This window comes from Bos taurus, chromosome 7 (assembly GCF_002263795.3).
Source record: "Bos taurus isolate L1 Dominette 01449 registration number 42190680 breed Hereford chromosome 7, ARS-UCD2.0, whole genome shotgun sequence".
Classification (NCBI taxonomy): domain Eukaryota; kingdom Metazoa; phylum Chordata; class Mammalia; order Artiodactyla; family Bovidae; genus Bos; species Bos taurus.
In genome coordinates, this window is record NC_037334.1 from 26,198,969 (window position 1) to 26,220,377 (window position 21,409).

The 21,409-nt window shown below is 39.6% G+C and overlaps 1 protein-coding gene, 1 long non-coding RNA gene and 1 other non-coding gene across 7 annotated transcripts in view; 1 reads left to right on the plus strand and 2 right to left on the minus strand.

Moving 5' to 3' along the window:
• Nucleotides 1-21,409, minus strand: part of CCDC192 (coiled-coil domain containing 192) — a 231,702-nt gene that overhangs the window by 182,262 nt on the left and 28,031 nt on the right. For 4 of the 5 annotated variants that reach the window (XM_024995056.2, XM_059888694.1, XM_059888693.1 and 1 more), the window contains exon 3: nucleotides 10,993-11,100. The exons of the other annotated variant lie outside the window; for it this stretch is intronic. In XM_024995056.2, coding sequence (XP_024850824.2) covers nucleotides 10,993-11,100 — 108 coding nt within the window. The remainder of the gene's footprint in view (nucleotides 1-10,992; nucleotides 11,101-21,409) is intronic. 5 annotated transcript variants of the gene reach the window in all.
• The window catches only part of LOC107132618 (uncharacterized), a 310,093-nt gene that overhangs the window by 58,708 nt on the left and 229,976 nt on the right, over nucleotides 1-21,409 (plus strand). The gene's annotated exons all lie outside the window — the stretch shown is intronic.
• On the minus strand, nucleotides 6,679-6,754 carry MIR12007 (microRNA mir-12007). Its single transcript, NR_162338.1, has one exon. It is a non-coding gene; the product is annotated as a microRNA mir-12007 (primary transcript).

Sequence of the window (21,409 nt, forward strand, 5' to 3'; positions counted from 1 at the left end):
CTATTTTGCATTTAATTTTGTGTATGGTATTAGAGAATGCTTTAATTTTAATCTTTTACATGTAGCTGTCCAGTTTTCCCAGCACCACTAGTTGAAGAGACCATCTTTTCTCCATTGTATATTCTTGCTTCCTTTGTTATAGATTATTTGACCATAAGTGCATGGGTTTATTTCTAAGCTTTCTATCCGGTTCCACTGATCTGTATGTCTGTTTTTGTGTTTTGATTACTGTAGTTTTTAAGTATAGTCTGAAGTGAGGGAAGCATGAATCCTCTAGCTCCGTTTTTCTTTCTTAAGCTTGTTTTGCTTTTGGGGGACCTTTTGTGTTTCCATACAAATTAAATTTTTTTTCTAGTTCTGTGATAAATGCCATGGGTAATTTGATAGGGATTGCATTGAATCAGTCTAGTCAAAGCTATGGTTTTTCCAGAAATGTATGGATGTGAGAGTTGGACTATAAAAAAAGTTGAGCACCAAAGAATTGACGCTTTTGAACTGTGGTGTTGGAGAAGACTCTTGAGAGTCCCTTGGACTGCAAGGAGATCCAGTCCATCCTAAAGGAAATCAGTCCTGAATATTCATTGGAAGGACTGATGCTAAAGCTGAAACTCCAATACTTTGACCACCTGATGAAAAGAACTGATTCATTTGAAAAGACCCCGATGCTGGGAAAGATTGAAGGTGGGAGGAGAAGGGGATGACAGAGGATGAGATGGTTGGATGGCATCACCGACTCAACAGACATGAGTTTGAGTAAACTCTGGGAGTTGGTGATGGACAGGGAGGCCTGGCATGCTGCAGTCCATGGGGTCTCCAAGAGTCAGACACCACTAAGCAACTGAATTGACTGAACATTGAATCTGTAGATTGTCTTTGATAGTATCATTTTAATAATATTTTCTTCTAATCCAATATGTTAAATCTTTCCATCTGTTTGTATCTTTTTTTTTTTTTTTAAATCAGTGTCTAATAGTTTTCAGAGTACAGTCAATTGATGTTTAAAATACAAAGTTAGGGATCCAGGCAGAGATTCCTAAGATCCATTTAATCTCCAAATATGTCCTGTGGGTCATATGTTAAATCTTTCCATCTGTTTGTATTGTCTTTTTTTTTTTTTTCCATCAGTGTCTTTTAGTTTTTAGAGTACAGATCTATTGCTTCCTTAGGGTTTTTTTTTTTTTTTTTTGATGCAATGGTTGGGATCAGTCTTGAATACTACTTTTCCATTTAATTAATTACCAAACTATCTCCTAAATATTTCTTGTTTATTTTTTCTCTTCACTACTGATAGGCATTTATCATTTCTAAAGTGGATTTTTGCAAGAGCCTATACACTGATATACCTGACTCTGGTCTTCTGATAAATCTGTTCTTCTCAGTAGACTCTGAATTTTCTCTCTGAAGGCAAATCTGAATACCCTTCAAACCCTTTAATGTCTCCCCTTTGCCTATAGGTCAACTCTGAATGTTTTGATGGAAAGAGCATGAGCTTTGACATCAGAGAGACAAATGGATAGATTCTAACTTGATTTGAGACCTTAGGGAAGTCGCTGTTTGTACTTCAATTCCATGTGGTGTGGTGGAAGATACAGACAAATAGTTACAACCGACAGAGGTGGGGGTGGTAAAATGGGAGAATGGTTATGAGAGCACCTAGTAAGGACATCTAACTCAAACTTGAAAGAGGAAGAAAAACATTTTGGGGTAGGTGGCCATCTAATTGAAGACCCAAAAGGAGAAATTTGTTGAATTGTGTTGGATAACAGAAAAGGGAATGAGAGGTGGTGATGGGAACAGAGCAGAGCAATTCTCTGCAGAAGCAGAGGGAAAGGGATGAATTAATTAAAACTTGACTATGAGGAACAAGGGGCTTCCCAGGGGATGCTAGTGGTAAAGAATCTGCCTGTCAATGCAGGAGACTCGGGTTCAATCTCTAGGTTGGGAAAATCCCCTGGAGTAGGAAATGGTTACCCACTCCAATATTGTTGCCTGGGGAATCCCATAGACAGAGGAGCCAGTGAACTACAGTTCATGGGGTCACAAAAGAGGAAAACATGACTGTGCACAAGGAACAAAGCCTTTTTTTTTTTTTTTAGTAGATGAGACAGGTAATAGCGAATATACTACTTTTTAAGAAATTGAAAGTGGGTGTAATAGTAATATACTGGGAGTGGTGTAACATAAAACTGGAGAAACAAACAGGGGATTAGATCACAAAGGATTGTAAAATTTGTTAAGAAGTATATGTTTGATCCTGAGAGTAAATTGGGGCTAATTTACGATCTAAGTAAGGAAAAATATGCGGTCTGTGTTGCAGAATCTTCCCTCTGGCTGTAGTGTTGAGGAGCCATCAATAAGCACCACAATGAAAGTAAAGTAGGGAGAAGTTTCTGGAGTTGGTGGCTTGGACAAGGGCAGTGGTGATAGAGAGAAAAGAAGATGGATTGAAGAACTCTTTGAGAGGCATCATTCATAGTACTTAGCATTTGGATGCGGAGAAGGCACTGGCACCCCACTCTAGTACTCTTGCCTGGAAAATCCCATGGACGGAGGAGCCTGGTGGGCTGCAGTCTGTGGGGTTGCTAAGAGTTGGACGCGACTGAGCGACTTCACTTTCACTTTTCACTTTCATGCATTGGAGAAGGAAATGGCAACCCACTCCAGTGTTCTTGCCTTGAGAATCCCAGGGACAGGGGAGCCTGGTGGGCTGCCGTCTATGGGGTCACACAGAGTTGGGCACAACTGAAGTGACTTAGCAGCAGCAGCAGCATTTGGATGTGTGGGGTGAGGAGAGGAGAGAATCAAAGCAGCACAGATTTCTGATATAGCCACAAGAGAACTGTGGGCAGCTATCCTTGGCTTAGGGGATGTGAGAGCAGCAACAGATTTGGGACAGGAAGCTAATAGGCAGGTAGGGCTTGAGTTGCCTCTTAGAGCCTTGGTGGACCCGTCAGTAGGCAGTTGGAAGTTCAGACACGGGATCAGGAGGAAGACTTGGTTCTTTTTGATAGGTTGTGTGCTCTGAAGGCAAGTCATCAAGGGAGAATGTCTAGAAAAAGCATACAAGTGGGCTGCAATCCCACAAAAGGGTTCTCATCATTTGCGAAATGGAAATACACATTTCCAGGGCCAGTGGGAGAAATACAGGAGGCTAAAATACATAGGAGTACCTTGCAGAGTGCTTAGTTCACAGTTAAGTGTTCAACAAATGTTTTATTGAATGAATAAATGAATAATTTAACAAAATTATACACCTAATTTACTAATTTCCTTGTAGAGATTAAGCAAAGTGAAAGTTAGCTTGCCATCACTGAGACAGTCTTAAGAGGAAAAGGAAGGTTATGCCCATGCGAAAAAGACACCTGCACTTATCAGCAGAGCCAAGACTTATAAGGGAGAGAGGACTTTGCCTTTTTTTTTAGACAAGAAAGTCACATTTATTAGTACTCGGTCAGCTATTTAAAGCTGACCTCAGTTTGATCTTGACATTTACAAGCAAAAGGAAATCTTTAGTTATGTAATAGGCCAGAAATCCATGCGTCCCTCCTATAACAATGACAACAGAAGCCCATTTGTCATTATGCTTGATTCTACTCAAAACAACACATCTCTTCACCAGCTTGTAGTCTTTTCTTACATTCTCTGAGGTTCCCAGTCAATGTGCAACAATTCAGTAAGGGGGTTAAAATTAAGGATTGCTTAGATACAAGGGTGTGTGTGTGTGTGTGTGTGTGTGTGTGTTAAGGGGGAAATCTTCTGTAATAAAATAAACTAGAACCAAATTGTTTAACAAAATTCTCAATTACTAGGTTTCATGGTGATTAGGAAAGACTTTCCAAGTTAAACAAGCTGTTTGTGATTTTGTGGCATTAAAGTAGACTTCCAAACAGACTGGAAAACAAAAACTCATTCACAAAAACTCATGATTTCGGCTTGGCATATCAAGCATAATTCCTGAGCATTTGCAGAAATGAATACTCCTACCAAGGGCACATTACTTATTTCAAATAAACTTGACATCAAGGGATCCACTGTTGCATTTAAACAATGAAAAAAGAACCAGAACATTTTTGAGACAATCTCAGTATGCATCAAATGACTTTTAGCTACTCATACACATAATCGGCATCTAAAAATTTGCTGGAGATCTATGTTCTTTCTATTGCTAAATGTAAAGTAAACAGATTGAACACTAAGAGGCAAACAATGGAGTTTATTTTACAGCCTGAGACATACAGTGATGAATAAATTTTAGTTATTAGAGTCTTTGTCTTTCTATTGGTTTGCTTACTTTGCTCAGTGTTAAAGGTAAAAAGATCAGTTAGATGTCTCATTCAATCCCCAGAAACTACTCCATAAGTCAGAGGGGTTCACGATACTCCTTACACTAAAAGAGAGGATTGGTAAAGGACCAAGAAGACCGAATCTAATTCCAGCTCAAAAATTTACCTGGGATTTGCAACCAGAAGTACCTGCTGAAAGTCACACTGTTACAGAGCATTGGAATTGAATTGAGAGTCCACAGAGTCCTGCATTTATGAATGGTTGATTTTTGACAAGGCTGTCAAGACCATTCAGTGGGGAAACATTGTCTCTTCAACAAATGGGGAAACCAGATCTTCACATGCAAAATAACACTGAAGTTATTAGGACAAAGCAACAGAATTGTCAAGGGGTTGGATGAGCAAAGGACATATTTGGCAGCCTAATATCCATTCTCCCCTTCTTAGTAAAACTGTCTTCATACTCTTGGGGTGACAATGTACCCAGCTAAAAATCCATGTTTCCTAGCCCCAATGGTAATAACTGTGGTCAAGCATAAGTAAGAATTCATTAGGGAAGTATTAGAGAAAAGCTCTTCAAAGAGGCTGCTCAGTTGTCCATCTCTGTTTTGCACTTGGTCTTTCCATCTGCATGCTGCTTGACTCTATGAATGGCTGCAGGTGCCTCTTGGACCCTGAGGATGGAAGCCATGTTTGAATGCATGGAGACCAAGCTCAGGCCTCGGAGGGCTGCGGAGCCCTGAGAGGGCTGCCAGACTTACTCTGTTACTTGTTTAGGCCACTCTTATTTGGGTTGTTTGTTTCATGCATCCCAGACTAATCCGAACTGATTCACTTAGTTACTGTGCAGCTGGGAGACACAGAACAGGGATGACAGCTTCCCTTCAGCCTTTGGATTGAGTTAGGGCTGAAGCTTCAGTGTAGAGTGGGAACTTGTTAGAAATGCACATTCTTGACCCCCATGCCAGGTGAACATATCAGATACTCTGGGGGTGGGACCCCACAATCTGTCTAACAAGCTTTCTAGGTTCTCGTTTGGGAACCAAGGTGAGTTCTTTCTGTTCAGTGCTGCTTGAGTAAGAAACTTCTTTAAATGGCTTTGATCTATGATCACATGTTCTTAAGAACAGAGTCTTTGGATTTTAAAAATACTCATGTTCTAATATCAGCCTCACTGCTTATTAACTGCATAGTGTTGAGAAAATGACATGCTTTTGAGTCTCAGTTTTCTTCACAGGGATTATAATAATAGCGCCCCTCCTAAGGTTCTCATGTGGGGCAGATGAAATGTCTATCAGTCTAAGCACAGTACTTGAAACACTATAGGTGCTTAGTAAATGTTAGTTCCTCCACTCTCTGCCTACCATTGGTAATACTTGGCAGAGGTCTGGGACCGGGCCTGCACCCCTGCAGGATGTGAACTTAGACACCACCTCCCAGCTGTGCCCTCTTTCAAGCATTGCCTGCATTGTAGCTTCTGATGTTCTTTAAGATCGAGGGTAACCTCAGGCAGAGAGATTCTAGGTGAAAAAAGTGAAGAAACTGCCTTTGAATATAACATAATTGGCCAAGTACAGTAAAAAGTGAGAACATAGGAAGTTGCTATTATTAATTTTATTTTGAGCTTTCATAAAAGTCTCTCTCATCGGGTAAGGGAAAAATTAACTGGCATGTTAGCTATTACTAAGTATGAAAAAGGATCCCATGTGCTTTATTTAAAAAATTGAGAAATAAAACTACCATATTCTCATTTGAAATTTCTCTGCGTTTTGAGTATTGCCAATAAATCTCTCTTTATGAAAACAAAAGGGGAAAAATTATATTTATGCTCCAAAAGATCATCAAGGGCCCCTTACTGTGTCTTGTGTATATCCTTTTCCTATGTGGAAAAAACAATAGGAAAAAAGGTCAAGTTCTCCATCAAGCCTCCCACCTCCAAGCGCTTGCTTCAAAGCATGACATTTCTTTCCCAATTGGTTTTTATGCCACACACCACATGTAACTGATTTTTTGCTAAGTAGGGTATCCAAAAGATGCCTAAAGCTAATTCTGACTACATAATTGTTGCTGGATTCACCTCCTTGGTAAGAAAATGATCACAAATTTTCTCCACTCCTGAGTTTTCTGTCCCTGAAACCCCAGAAAGTCCAGGTACCAGCACTGTCCATTCAGCTCCCCATCTGGGCAAAACCATAGAAGAAAATCATATATAAATCATATAGAGAATGGACAGAATGAAGCAGAAGGAAAGAAGGTTAAAGTAATAAAGAAGTCCTTTTACCAAACAAGTTGCTGAGGAAGAGGAGAAAAGAAAGCGAGGCAGTGGAAAAGCCAACTAGGACCAAGGAGCTGGGGTGGGGATGGGGTCTTTCCTGGTTGAAAGACTCTGATATTCTTAAGCTCTTTTACTGGTGTCTCTCAGAGTGTTTGAAAGACACACAAATCACTGAGAGACGCCAGTAAAAGAGCCAACTTACACACACACACACATTAGCCCATGACTCAGAGGTTCACACAGTTCTGTTATGACCACTATGAGGAGTAGAGATAATCAACATTTATTGAGAACCTACTAAGAACCAGGTACAGTCACTCAAAGCTCACAACAGCCCGATGAAACCAGTGTGCTTACCCTCTTCTACAGAAGATAGCTTTGACTCAGAGAGACTAAGTGAACTGCTCAAGGTTATAAAGCTAGCAAGTAGTGGAGCAGAAGCAAACCCCGAACTCTCCTGGGTCTGCTGCTGGAAGCCAGGAACCAGAGACTGATGATGAATGAGAGACGGGACCAGCGCTGTTGCCAGAGGAAGCAGCTCAGGAACTGGCCGGCGGCGTCCCTCTGTGCTCTATCTCTGGATCTGTGCTCCATTGTGAAACTGTGGCTGTTCCTGACAATTTCTTAGCATAAAAGCTTTGGGGTTTCTTTGCTCCTGTGTGGTTGTAAATTGCAGCCCCTGAGCCCTTTCCTTTGTCCTTCCTCATGTGCATTGCTGATAGAAACCAGCACACAGGCAAAACCTGCTCTTTTATGAGTTTTTCCTGAAAACTTTTTACTCTTCGTTTCTCCTCTTTAAGTCTTTTCCTTCATTCCCATTCCTCCTTCTAGTCTTTTATATACTACCTAATTTCCAGACCTTTCCTCCCACTGATCGTAACCTACAGAAAATTTAAGTAAGTGTTTTCTTTAGCAAAACTTGGCAATGTTTTGAATTACTTACCATTATTACCCAGGACAAGAGGTGGATTCTTATGTCCCTTTCTCCCTCTGGCCCATTGACTTGCTGCAAACTTATTTCTGAGAGCTGTGAACAGCCCAGATTAAAAGTCTAATTGTAAATTATCCTGATCTCATATTTCTTTTGACACTAGTGACATGACTAAAGAGAAATAAAGAATAATTGTTAGCTAAGGGAAACCAACAAAGAAGTCTGTTTTCTGTGTGACCTCACAGAGGAAGTGCCACAAACTCCTTTCTTCCTCACTATTTCTAAGTTTCTTCTTTTGCATAGTGAACCAGCAGAGGTCTTACTGAAAGTGACCCTAGGAAGATTCAGTTTAAGTAAACAGACCCAGGACCTACAAGTGCTTCAGTTCAGTTCAGTCGCTTGGTCGTGTCCAACTCTTTGCGACCCCATGAATTGTAACACGCCAGGCCTCCCTTTCCATCACCAACTCCAGGAGTTCACTCAGACTCACGTGCTTAGTGTAGATGAATTCAGAGGCATCTGTCTGGGTTGGTTCTATGTGCAACGCTAAGAGCATTAAACTATAATAACATCAACATTTACCCTTTTCTCAGAGGCAGGACCCAGTGGTTGACAGTACCACAAGCTTCCACTCCTTAGCTTCAGCACAAATTTTTGTCCTCAACATTTCCTCTCCTCTCCCCATTTGTTTCTAGCCCACCAGGCCAGCCCATCTGGCCAGTGTCCAACCACAGGGCTGACAAAATGATCTGGATTACCAATGAAAGCTAGCTAGTGTTCCCACCTTCCTTGTGACAAATCCTAAATTAATGGTATTTAAAAGAAGACTTAATATGTATACACGTAAACAGGAAAAATATACTCCACATACACACACACCCCCCACTGTCTGGACCACTAAAGACAATTTCTCTTTTTGCAACCACAAAGTGGCCTAGCCTGGTAAGGAAGACAGTGGCACCCAGTGGACAAACGTTTGATTGTTTGAGACAGGTGTCCCATTCAGAAATCTCCTCCTCTCCCAGCTTTAAGAAAGGTACTCTTACCTTTCCCTATCCTTCTGTCATCCCATTTTTAAAACGTCTACTGAATTTAAAAATAGGGGGAAAGCAAATGTTGTTACAGTTTTAACTCATCAAGAATAAGAGTAAACGGAAACACTGAAGAAAGCAAAAATTTCAGGAGTAAATCCTCTGAGACTAGTGTCTGCATTTGATTAACCTGTTTCAACAGTAACAGTGGAGACAGCCAAATCTAATAAAATACTCAACTTAATTAAAAATGTAATATTAAAAATGCCTGTAATGGGCTTTTTTTCACATGTAATGTTCTCCTTTGCCTCACACCATTGCCAACTTCCAATTAAATTCCCTTGGTTGTATACAAATTTGGCAACTCCAGGGGCAATACTTCAGGAAAATAACACATACAGATCCTGCATATTAATGCTATTTTGCAGTCTGTGTGGGAGCCAGACAAACACCTATTTTCACTCTCCAGCCCTTACTGTGATTCTTTTGATTGTGAGCTACTAGGGTAGAAAAGCTTTGCATATCTTTCTTTCCCCAAACAGCTAACTGGTAACTCACTCATGGTAGTTACAAAGAAATGGTGAAATCCAGTTTCCATTTTACACAATTAATCTGCTAAACACTGAACAGAAGTATCTGAGTGTTTGATGTTACATAAAGGGATCATCTAGTTAAGAATCTTAAATATTAGGGACTAGTTGCATTGGATAAAGATATTTTATAAAGAACAAAAGGGATGAGGACTTTCATGGGTGAGTTGAATTTTACTGATTTAAATTATTAAAAGCATTAAAAGACATTCAATTACAAAGTAAAAGTACATCTTCTTAGTGAAACCTAATGCCAGCAAGGGTGCCCTCAGTTTGCTGTTACCAGTTTCTTCCAGGTCTGCATGCTCTGAAATCCTTGGTTTTTATACTTTGCAATGGTACCTCATGTTTAGCACTATACAAAAATCTTTGTAATTCAAATTTTGCCACAATTTGAAGCTTGCTTTTTATGGCTTAGTAGCTAAGTTGTGTCCGACTCTTCTGACCCCATGGACTGTAGCCCGCCAGGCTCCTCTGTCCAAGGGATTCTCCAGGCAAGAATACTGAAGTGGGTTGCTGTTTCATTCTCCATTGCTTTTTATGGGTGGTTTAAAAAAGAAGACCAGTTGGCAAGCCAGGTTAAGGCATGTGAGTGAGATGGAATCTCCCCAATGGGACTGGGCCTGGGGATACCACTGTTTCATTAATTGATGGATGGCTCCTGTGACCCGTTGCATATATCACATTTAGGCAGCCAGCAGTTAACACATTCCAAAGTAAGAGAGTACATTTTTGGTATGTAGAAAAAAATGGAGGCCATTTATGCACGTATCCCTATATTACCTATGTTCCCTGGTAGCTCAGAAGGTAAATATTCTGCCTGCAATGCAAGAGACCCAGGTTCGATCTCTGGGTGGAAGATCCCCTACAGAAGAGAATGACTACACACTCCAGTATTCTTGCCTGGAAAATCCTGTGGACAGAGGAGCCTGGCAGACTGCAGTTCATGGGGTCGCAAGAGATTTGGACATGACTTAGCCACTAGCACTTCACTTCACTTTCTACATTACATGTTAATTGTATTTAACACATTTCTCCCCTAGTCTCTGCAAAAATTCTTGTAAAATTCTATTGTACTCAACTTTTCCTGTATAGACCCTTGTTATTAAAAACTCAAAATTGTTTTTTGAAAGTTTCTAAAAATTTACTAGCAAAATGGCTCAATCCATGATAAATCAGTGTAACATTTCAAGGTCTCTGTCCTTTTTATTCCACTGACTGCCACCAACAGTGAGCACCAGAGCCCTGTAGGAGGACCCAGACTCTTGGCCCAGTGCCCTCTCCCCAGGGGGAAGGGCCAGAGTAACAGCAGGATTTGTGCCATATACACTATACTGTTTGCAAAGCGTAACGGTGTCAGGAAATGGTCTGAGCTTTACTGATAGTCATGCTCAGTGTCTCTGAAATAGACCTGGTACGTGTGCTGATGACCTACCTGACTGCCCAGACGAAGCTATGCTTCACCTGTTATCTGTTTTGCCTCTGTGGTTTTCAAAACCTAAGAGGGATGCCAATATTTGAAAAACTCTCTTTCTTCACATAATTGGAAAAAGTTGCTCCTGTGGGTTTCCTATAGGTTTTATCTGTTTATAATACAAATATGTTTCACTTATTTCAGAAGTCTACTCGCTTAAAGATGGCTTTCCTAGCTCATGGGCTGTGTGTGAATGAAAACAAAATACAAAAATGTAAGAGAAGTTTTAAAGGCTCAAAAGGTCCATACAGATTAAAGTGATTATTGTAATAACTGAACTGAATGAAATGCTGTGTGTGTGTGTGTGTCTGTATCAGTAGGTACAGAGGTTGAAACACGTATTTAGATTTTCCTCGCTCTATTGCGCACTGAGGAACGTATATTTCCAGTCCCAGTGACAAGTATTACCTGTTCGGATAAGACTTTAGCCTTTTCTTCTGCTTCCTTCAGGCAAATCTCCAAGGTCTTGAGTTGTGCCAAAGTAAACGCCATCTGTTCAGTTTCCAGGGACCCTTTCTTTAAAACAATAACCAAGTATTACTTTTTGACATGGGTGGTTTCCTGCATGCATCTCAAACAACTCTGTGGACTAAGGACAGGCTTAATAAACTCACATACATCATCTCCTTTTCTTCTTCAACATAGCAATAAAATAATGAAATGTTATAAAGACAATAGTGTTATTTAACAGTTTAGAGTCTAAAGGCAGAGTTAAAAAGTGCATATTAATGAACAATGAACAACTATATTTATATCAGAAATAAAAGTTGCACATTAACCAAATTTCAACATGGATATTTTATTCTACCTTTGTAAAGTTGTGGTTATTCTACAAGGTTATTCTACAAAGGTAGAATAAAATATCCATGTTGAAATTTGGTTAATGTGCAACTTTTATTTCTGATATAAATATTTTTCAAGAGGTTAAAACCAAATTTCACATTCCCAGTAAGAGATGTCACCTAGTATGCCTACATTTTTTTTTTTTTAACATTCACCTATCTTAGTCATTTCAACTCAGGGAAACTTTTGTTTCCTTTGATTATCACCTTCTTATCACATGTTCCATTAAAGCAAAGATACCACATGGTTTAGAATCAGAGTATACATCCCCAGATCATTGCTAATATGACTCAAATCACCAGATGTGTAGTCTTTGTCTCTCAAAATTGTTCTAAAGTCGCTGTTTCTCATGTACAAGCAAAGAGTATGCAAAGTTGGTATGGAATTATCACTTACTAGCACTACTAAGGCTAGGGCACTTCCTGACTACTCTTTGGCCATTGAGACAATTAATTAATAAATACACAGCACTGTGGAAATGTCAAAGGAAAACCCCATTGGTGTTAGGATTCTGATGTTCCTATATCCTTGGGTATGTCCTGTTTTCTTGTGAATGTTCAGGCTGCTGCAGCTGCTTCCAATTATCTCCAGAGTAAAGAAAGAATTGTGTTCCTACATATTAAAAAAAAAAAACAAAAACTGCTGCTTTATTTTCCCTTTGGTCTAGGAGCCCACCAATTTTACACATATGTGCATTTCCTGACGATACAATAGAGCCATCTGGTGGTAAATGGAACCAGCCATAAAAATAAGGCATTCATTCAGTTCCTATAATTGTTCATACCATCCTCCGAACCTTAAAGCCTTGCCATGGACCTCTAATAAAACTGAAACTACATGGGATGAGGGGCAAAAAAATGTTCTGTCTCAAAAAGAGCATGGCTCCTAAGTCGCACAAGACTGTATACTTTCCCCCAGGTCAGCCTTTGGTGGGTAAACATTTTGGGTGAGAACAGTGATATTCTAATAGATGAACAGTGATATTATCTATTCAGGGATGAACCAATAACTTTCAGTCTCCCATACATGATTCTAATAATTTCAAGAGTCAGTCTAAAACATCTCAAAACATGAGCTGCAAAACAAAATTGTTGTGTATTTATACTTTTAGGTAGTTTATCTAGCAAAACATTTTATGCCTAAAGGGGAAATTGTTGAGAGTCCAAACTATTTTTAAAAAAAACAACTAAGTGTCCCTGATCTAGATCACTATTTCCAAGGAGAATCTTCTTGTCTAGTATTTGACCTCAAGAGGAAGTTTTAAAAATCGTTATGAGTAAACCCAGCAAGATCATCTAATCTACTTTTCTAGGTCTTTTTCTCCAAACATCCCTAATTTTCCCTGCCAGAAAGGACAACCATTTCCAGTAAAACAAAAGCATTACAAGTCAAAGCCAAATGAAACAGGTTTGACTGGGGACTGTTATTAAATAGCATAGGGCTTTTTGTACAGGTAGATTTAAGAGAGCATCGTATGTTACAGAACAGGGAGCGTCCTGAGCAAACTGTGAGGAGTGCAAAGCGTGTCTTCTGTACCTTTACCCCAGTCGTCACTCCCCATTCCCTGACTTGCCTTCCTGCCCCCTCTCCTTTAAGGGAAAGAGCCATGAATGTACCTACTTTGGAGTAAAAATGGCTTACAAAAAGTCAAGCACTTTTTAATAGGAAACACCTCCATTAACCAAACAAAAGACTACAGATTAAATCAAGAATAATCTCAGAAATAAGGCTTTCCAGGTGGCTCAGTGGTAAAGAATCCACCTGCCAAAGCAGGAGACATGGTTTGATCCCTGGGTCAGGAAGATCCCATGGAAGCGGGCATGGCAACCCACTCCAATATTCTTGCCTGGAGAATCCCATGGACAGAGGTGCCTGGTAGGCTATACTCCATGAAATTGCAGAGTCGGACAGGACTGAGCATGCACACAAGGAATCTCAGAAGTAAGTAAATACCTGGGGTTGGACGTTTTGGAGGTAGATGTCTATTTTCAGGGAGTGTAAACAGGTGTAGTTGGTCATTGTCCCTGTTTTGCAGGATGCAGTGATATAAGAGCAGAAAGGTGGGATTTACATCATTAAGTTCTTTCTCCTCAGGTACATGTGGACACACTGTATATAAAGCAATTTATGTTTCTTATGAACACAAAACTGCCTTGGTGATTAATATGATTCCCTCATCAACTACTTTAATCAAAAGTAAAAATGTATGATATATATATAGGTGATTGGGGATTGAGTCTATGTCTGTGGATTTTCAAATGGTAAACTCCAGCACTTCAATGGGTATTCCAGCCTTTAATTTCTACTCTTTGTCCTAAAAATTTCTACCTAAATATCTATCAGTAATATAAGTGCATGTACCTAAGATAATCAGGATGGTCAAAGTAAAAGAATATTACAGAATATTAAAAATTCCATGAACTTTTGGTTACAGTCAAGACACTTGATTATTACGCTCTTGTGTTAGAGTGGACAGTATACTAGATGAGGAACCTTCTGCAACACTGTAAGAGTAAATTTCCTTTTTAGCTACAAAGGTTCCTCATTTGAGAATTTGGAGGAAAACCTATCCTTTGTTCTAATTTAATTTTTCTTGATTTCTCTAACCCAACTCAGTATCTTTTCATTGTTCCTGTCCCTATTTCTGAGTCATTATGTTTCTGTCTTACAATGACCTTGATCTTCCTCAGCCATAGAGACCCCTTTCACCCTTCAGGACTGGTTCAAGACCTCTGATTCACTGAAATCTTTCACCTGCCTCTGAATCCACGTGCAGCACTTAGAAAGACACCCGCCTGCAACAGCCAGATAGCACTACCCTGAGCATTTACTAGGAACTCAATAAAGAGTTGTTGATTGACTGAAGGCTCAGCAGTCAGAGAAGGTGACCGCACCAGATGGAGCAGTCCTTCATGCTGAGAGGCTGTAACAGTGACTCCTTTGAGCAGTACTTTCCAAGTATCCAGCTTAGAACACTGGCTGGGATGAGAGCCCCAGATCAAGTCTGCATGCCAAGGTCAGGGCCCAGACGGCAGAGCAGAGGGCTAGGCGGTGGGTGTGGGTTGGGTGATGATGGCAGGGTCGATGTGAGGATTAAATGACATAAATCAGGTAACTGCTTGGACAGATGAAGTACTCAATTAATATTCTTAGTACTGATTGTATTCTAATTCCTCTAGAGAGAATCATTTGATGTTTAAAACTTTCTAACTAATTTTTAAACCCTAGCAAAAGAAAGTTCCGATTAAGACATTTCTGTAACAGCAAATGATTAAACCACAGCAGTGGGAAATTCAGTCAAGTATGCAATTAGAACAAAGTTAATATATTAAATATGTGAGTGCATTTCTTTAAAAGCAAAGTTGCTAAATAAAGATGTGGTTATGGCCTTCTGCCTTTACAGAAGAGCATTTTGCAGTGAGTCAGTTTAAGACAATTAAATGTTTCTAGCAATCTGGAGCAACTAACGTCCAGGGCTCTAGCAGCAGCCCCTGCCTAGTGGTCCAGTAACTTCCTGCCAGATAAAACACGCTTTCAACACATTCTGCAACAGTTAAGCTTCCTGCTTGATGTCTTGTGTTATTTATTACTGTGGCCCTACTCCTCTTTCCCACAGCTTGACAAGCAACAAGCGCCCTAAACTGCCTTACCCTTCTAGGACCTGCTTATATTTCTCACATAGATTAAAGTCTTCCCTCAGCCCCTCAACTCAGCCCCTTACCTCCAGGCAGATTTTTTTCTACTCCTCCCTCAATCTGTAGTCATCAGAATTCATTTTACAGTGGAAAGCTGGTCCCTCTCATGCCCTTCTGTGCTTAGCTTTTGCGATAGCTTCTTAGGCTAATTTGCCAAGGCTGTATATTGTCACCCGGTTTATTTAACTTATATGCAGAGTACATCATGAGAAACGCTGGACTGGAAGAAACACAAGCTGGAATCAAGATTGCCAGGAGAAATATCAATAACCTCAGATGTGCAGATGACACCACCCTTATGGCAGAAAGTGAAGAGGAACTCAAGGTTCCTCTTGATGAAGGTGAAAGTGGAGAGTGAAAAAGTTGGCTTAAAGCTCAACATTCAGAAAACGAAGATCATGGCATCCGGTCCCATCACTTCATGGGAAATAGATGGGGAAACAGTGGAAACAGTGTCAGACTTTATCTCTCTGGGCTCCAAAATCACTGCAGATGGAGACTGCAGCCATGAAATTAAAAGACGCTTACTCTTTGAAAGGAAAGTTATGACCCCTAGATAGCATATTCAAAAGCAGAGACATTACTTTGTCAACAAAGGTTCGTCTAGTCAAGACTATGGTTTTTCCTGTGGTCATGTATGGATGTGAGAGTTGAACTGTGAAGAAGACTGAGCACCGAAGAATTGATGCTTTTGAACTGTGGTGTTGGAGAAGACTCTTGAGAGTCCCTTAGACTGCAAGGAGACCCAACCAGTCCATTCTGAAGGAGATCAGCCCTGGGATTTCTTTGGAAGGAATGATGCTAAAGCTGAAACTCCAGTACTTTGGCCACCTGATGCGAAGAGTTGACTCATTGGAAAAGACTCTGATGCTGGGAGGGATTGGGGGCAGGAGGAGAAGGGGACGACAGAGGATGAGATGGCTGGATGGCATCACTGACTCGATGGACATGAGTCTGAGGGAACTCCGGGAGTTGGTAATGGACAGGGAGGCCTGGCATGCTGTGATTCATGGGGTCGCAAAGAGTCGGACATGACTGAGTGACTGATCTGATCTGATCTGATCTGATTTAGGCAACTATTTAACAATTCAGTTTTCCTGATTCCAACTATGAAGTGAAAACAGTATTTCTCTGTGGTTGAAGTTGTGTCATTAATCACTAAATAAAATATTTAAATTTGAAACATGAACCAACTACATCTATTGTCCAAGCCTGGTGGAAAGAGTTTCTAGAAAGTGCTTATCTGTATGACCTCAGAGGAGATGGTCATGGGAGGATGATGGATGAGCTCTGACTAAGGAGAACTCTGCCTGGAATCTGGAAGGCCACACTGGAGTTGTAGAACTAACCTGACTCACTGACTGTGACCCAGGCTATATGACTCTGGGGCTTCACTTCTTTAGTTGCTAAGTGATGTCCAACTCTTTGCGATGCCATGTACTGCAGACCACCAGGCTCCTCTGTCCGTGGAATTTCCAGGCAAGAATACTGGAGTGGGTTGCCATTTCCTTCTCCAGGGCATCTTCCCGACTCAGGGATTGAAAATGCAACTCCTGCGTCTTCACCAGGGAAGCCCATTCTTAAGGCTTTAGTTTTTTCGTCTTTAAGTGCATTGGTCAGGTTTCAGAAGGAAACATAGTTAAAGAGATGGAGGGTAGTTTGATGAAAGGAATGGTGAGAGTACAGGTAAGGGTCAACCAAGGATGGAGAGACAGCCCCTCCACCCCCTGCTGCCCTTACCCAGATGCGAAGAGACTCTGTCTTACCTTGACCTGAAGAGTAGGGGGAGAGGTAATGTAGGAGTGTTGTCACAGGATCTAGAAAGAGAGCTTGCAGGGAGGGCCATCCTATACACTGAGGTCTTGGGCAGAGAAATACAGCTGCTGCCAACCTGTGTCTAGGCAGTGGTGGTGTGTGGACCAGTGGGATAAATAGCCTGACCCTCCTCTCCTCTCGCCTGCTGTACTTCTGTCTAGATGTTCCTTGGGCTGAACCCAATGAGAAGCCAGAGGGCAAGAGGACCTCAACAGCAAGTCCAGAGGGACCAACTCCCTGGAAACAGCAAGTGGGGCAAGGGTGGAGAGTGGATATGGAGGGAGCACCAAAGAAATCTCAGGCTGAAAGGGTCTAATTCTGTTAGTGGTTCCCAAATGCCAGCCCATAGATCAGTGTTGATTTGTGATAACATTTTCACCAGTCAGCAAGAAACGGATGAAAGCAAACTTTTGAAAAGGACTTTGTGAATTTTTCATGAAGCCAGGTTTATTCTATTTAGAGGACTGTCCTTTATTCTGAGATTATGATCGTTCTGTATATGTTTGTGTTAAGATGTAGCTTTAACAAATGGCAGTGATAGTACATGGGAATTACTGTGTTTTACTCTTTGTGTTTTTTTTTTTTTGTCTTGAAAAAAAATTGAAAAATTGGCAGTCCTACAAGAACTAACCAATTATTTTTTGATGGAAATTTTTACTGGTTTATAAAATCTAAAAGCATAGAGACCTTCTATCTAAGTGACCTCTGATAAATTATACATTGAATGTTTTGTCAGGTGGCTATTCCAGAACTATGTTCCCTGAATTCCCCTGGACTAAGTCCAAGATGGACTTGAATTCAATATCAAGTCACTTTAGCACAGTTCCAAGATACTGTTATTCTGGACAAAACCCCACACTTGTAAAGGTCGACCTTTTACAAGATCGACCTTTACAACCTGTGAAAGGTTAACTTCTTTTCCATTTCCATAGCATCACCGATAGAGCAGAAGAAAAAGGTATTTGAAAGGAATCGTTGATTCAGGTTTTAATTTTTAAAAAGATTGTTGGCACGAAAGTTAAAGAGAAATGGCCGTATAACATATGATAGCTTCATAAATATAACTTTAAATAATGGCTTACCTAAAACTCTTAATAGGCCAACTAATTTTAGTTCAACTGAAAGTGATTCAATTCATTTAAGTTCAAAAAAGATTTACTGAGGGCTCACCATTTGCCAGGTACTGTGCTAAGCGATGGGGAAATAGGTTGTAACCAGACATTCAGGATTAACACCCTCACCAGACACTCAGTTTAGAATTTCTCTCCAATACAAGAGTCCTGGATTTAGTTTTATGTGAAAATGAATGTCAAAAATTTGGTTAATTGAACATTTTTATGCTCACTCATAATATATTACTCTGTGCTTTGGGGCCTGTTCTTTTCTCCTTGATGAGGATTCTAGCAGATGTTAGGAGGAGGTAAGAGAAGTTCTAACTTATTTTCAAATACCCCAGGTCTATCTCAAACAATAGTGCTTGATAAGTTCTCACAGACTGTGAACAGATAATATTAGAGGAGAAAAGGGACCTAGGAAATAGTTTGTATCTTTTATCATTTAAATTAAAATTAGCAGTAAAACAGGTTCTGGGTTACAGGAGACCTGAATTTGGGTTCATATTATATTACAGAATGTGTTCTGTGACTTAAAATAGCCCTCTGGCATTTTGATTTTCATGGGTGGATTTCTTAAAACTTTGGGTATCACAGACCTCTTTGACTAACAAATGATATCTATCAATTCCCTTACCAGAAAAAAAAAAAAAAAAAAGCCTTTGTACATGCTTTCGCACACACACACACACACACACACATATGATAAGTACACAATTTTGCATTTACTTTCAAGTTGCTTAAGTGTTTTTATCAATGCTATTTGTGTAACCCAAATTATAAATTCTTTATTTAGAGGGAATAGTGTATTCCAGCACCTTTACTCTGTATCCTAAAATAAAATAACATGTTAATGAATGAGGGTATGAATATGTTATTGTTGCCTCTATTGTAAATCATGCAGATAAACAAGTGAATAATCTGCTCTTCCTAGAGACATGCCCCAGACTCAAAAAAATCAGAATGGCTCTTCTCTTTGGACAGTAGAGCAAGTAACATACACTCCAGGGAAGCCTGGTTCTTGTAACTGAGCCACACTAGTAAATTTGTCATGTTGACTGTGAAGTAAAGATTTTAATAATGAGAATATATTTCTTTCATAATAGAAAAAGAGAAAGGATGTAGCAAGGTGATTTGCTGTTAAAAGTGATTTTTTTTTCTGTATAAATCATGATTATTTCTTGGACTCCAGTTCATTATAAACAACCAAATACATATTTTATTAGCAAGGAAGAGGTGACGAGAGAGGCTGGGGAGGCAGCTAATAGGGTCTGCCACAGACAGCACACGTAGCAGATAAACGTTTTCAGTTGTTTTGCCATTGATGTGAATTTCTTTACTCTGGAATAAGTAAGCTTTTCATAGAGCTTTCATGTGATTTATCTTATATTTATAATGGCTTTTCTTTCCAGTTCGTTTACTGTCAGAGGGAAAAAGCATTTTTTCAACATCAGAGATGAAACCAGCTGTTAAGCATTAGTAATGAGTTCATGTCTTCACATGAGATGGTATCTTTGAAACCCGGGGGCTAAAGTCAACAGCTTTGTGTGCATTGTCTTATTTTGTCTTTTCTGCACGATCAAGGTGGGCCAGTGCACATTGCACCTTCTGCTTGCCAAACATCTGCTGATTGATCTTCCCCAATAAATCAATTTAGACTGGGTTTGTACTGAAATCACTGGGAGCAGGGAGAGTAATTCTGAATTAGTGTTAGATGTTGCTGAAAGAAAAACAAGCAGCACTGGGTATTTTTGGTGATTCTTGGTTAATAATCAAGGTGTATAAGAAATATCTTGAGAACTGTAACCTTTGATTATTCCTCATTGATTAGCACTTGCTAATGAGAAGGATTGAATGTATTTCCGATGTTGGTAGGTATTAAAACATTATGTATTGTATAGTTTTATGAACAATTTGTCTTGAGTTTTATCCATGCTATAGGCATCTACCAAAACATTAGTAGAATGTTTTCAGAGACTTTAAAACATAATTTCCCCCTCTGTCTGTGGATACCCTGACCCATTTTTCAAATTGCTTCAATGTTTATAACATTTGCTGCTATCTCTTTTTACTAATTAATTTTTACTAGAGTATAGTTTATTCACAATAATGTGTAAGTTTTGGGTGTACAGTAAAACGAATCAGTTTTACATACATCCACTCTTTTTTAAGTTCTTTTCCCATATACGTCATTACAGAGTATTGAGAAGAGTTCCCTGTGCTGTATAGTAGATCCTTATTAGTTGTCTATTTTATATATAGTAGTGTATATACGTCAGTACCAGTCTCCCAGTTCATCCCACCCCTAACTTGCCTTCTATTTGTTGCCTCTATTGTAAATCATGCAGATAAACAAGCGAATAATCTGCTCTTCCTAGAGACATGCCCCAGACTCAAAAAAATCAGAATGGCTCTTCTCTTTGGACAGTAGAGCAAGTAACATACACTCCAGGGAAGCCTGGTTCTTGTAACCATAAGTTTGTTTTCTAAGTCTGTGAGTCTGTTTCTGCTTTGCGGATAAGCTCACTTATACCCTTTTTCAGATTCCACGTAGAAGTGATATCCTATGATATTTTTCTTTCTCTGACTCTCTTTACTCAATATGACAGTCTTGAAATCTATCATGTTGCTGCAAATGGGTATTTTTTTTTCTTTTTTATGGCTGAGGAATATTCCATTGTATATATGTAGCACATTTTCTTTATCCATTCCTCTGTTGATGAATTGAAAGGTTGCTTCCATGTCCTGGTTATTGTAAGTAGTATTGCAATGAACATCGGGGTATATGTTATCTTTTCTAATTATGGTTTTCTCTGGATATATGCCCGGAGTGGGATGGCTGGATCATATGGTAGCTCTTCTTTTAGTTTTTTTAAGGAACCTCTGTATTATTCTCTGTAGTGGCTGTATCAATTACATTCCCACCAAAGAGATTTCCCTTTTCTCCACACTATATCCAGCATTTGTAATTTGAGTTTTTGATAATGGCCATTCTGACTGGTGTGAGGTGATACCTCATTATAGTTTTGATTTGCATTTCTCTAGTAATTAGTGATGTTGAGCATCTTTTCATGTGTTTTTTGGCTACCTGTATTCTTCATTGGAGACATGTCTATTTAGATCTTCTGCCCATTTTTTGATTGAATTGTTTGTTTCTTTGATATTAAGCTGCATAAGCTGTTTGTACATTTTGGAGATTAATCCCTTGTTGATTGCTTCATTTATAAATAGTTTCTCCCATTCTGTGGGCTGTGTTTTCATTTTGTTTGTGTTTTCCTTTGCTGTGAAAAAGTTTTTAAGTTTGATTAGGTTCAGAAAAAATGATTTAATTTTTTTTTTAAATAAAGGAGAGGATGAAAT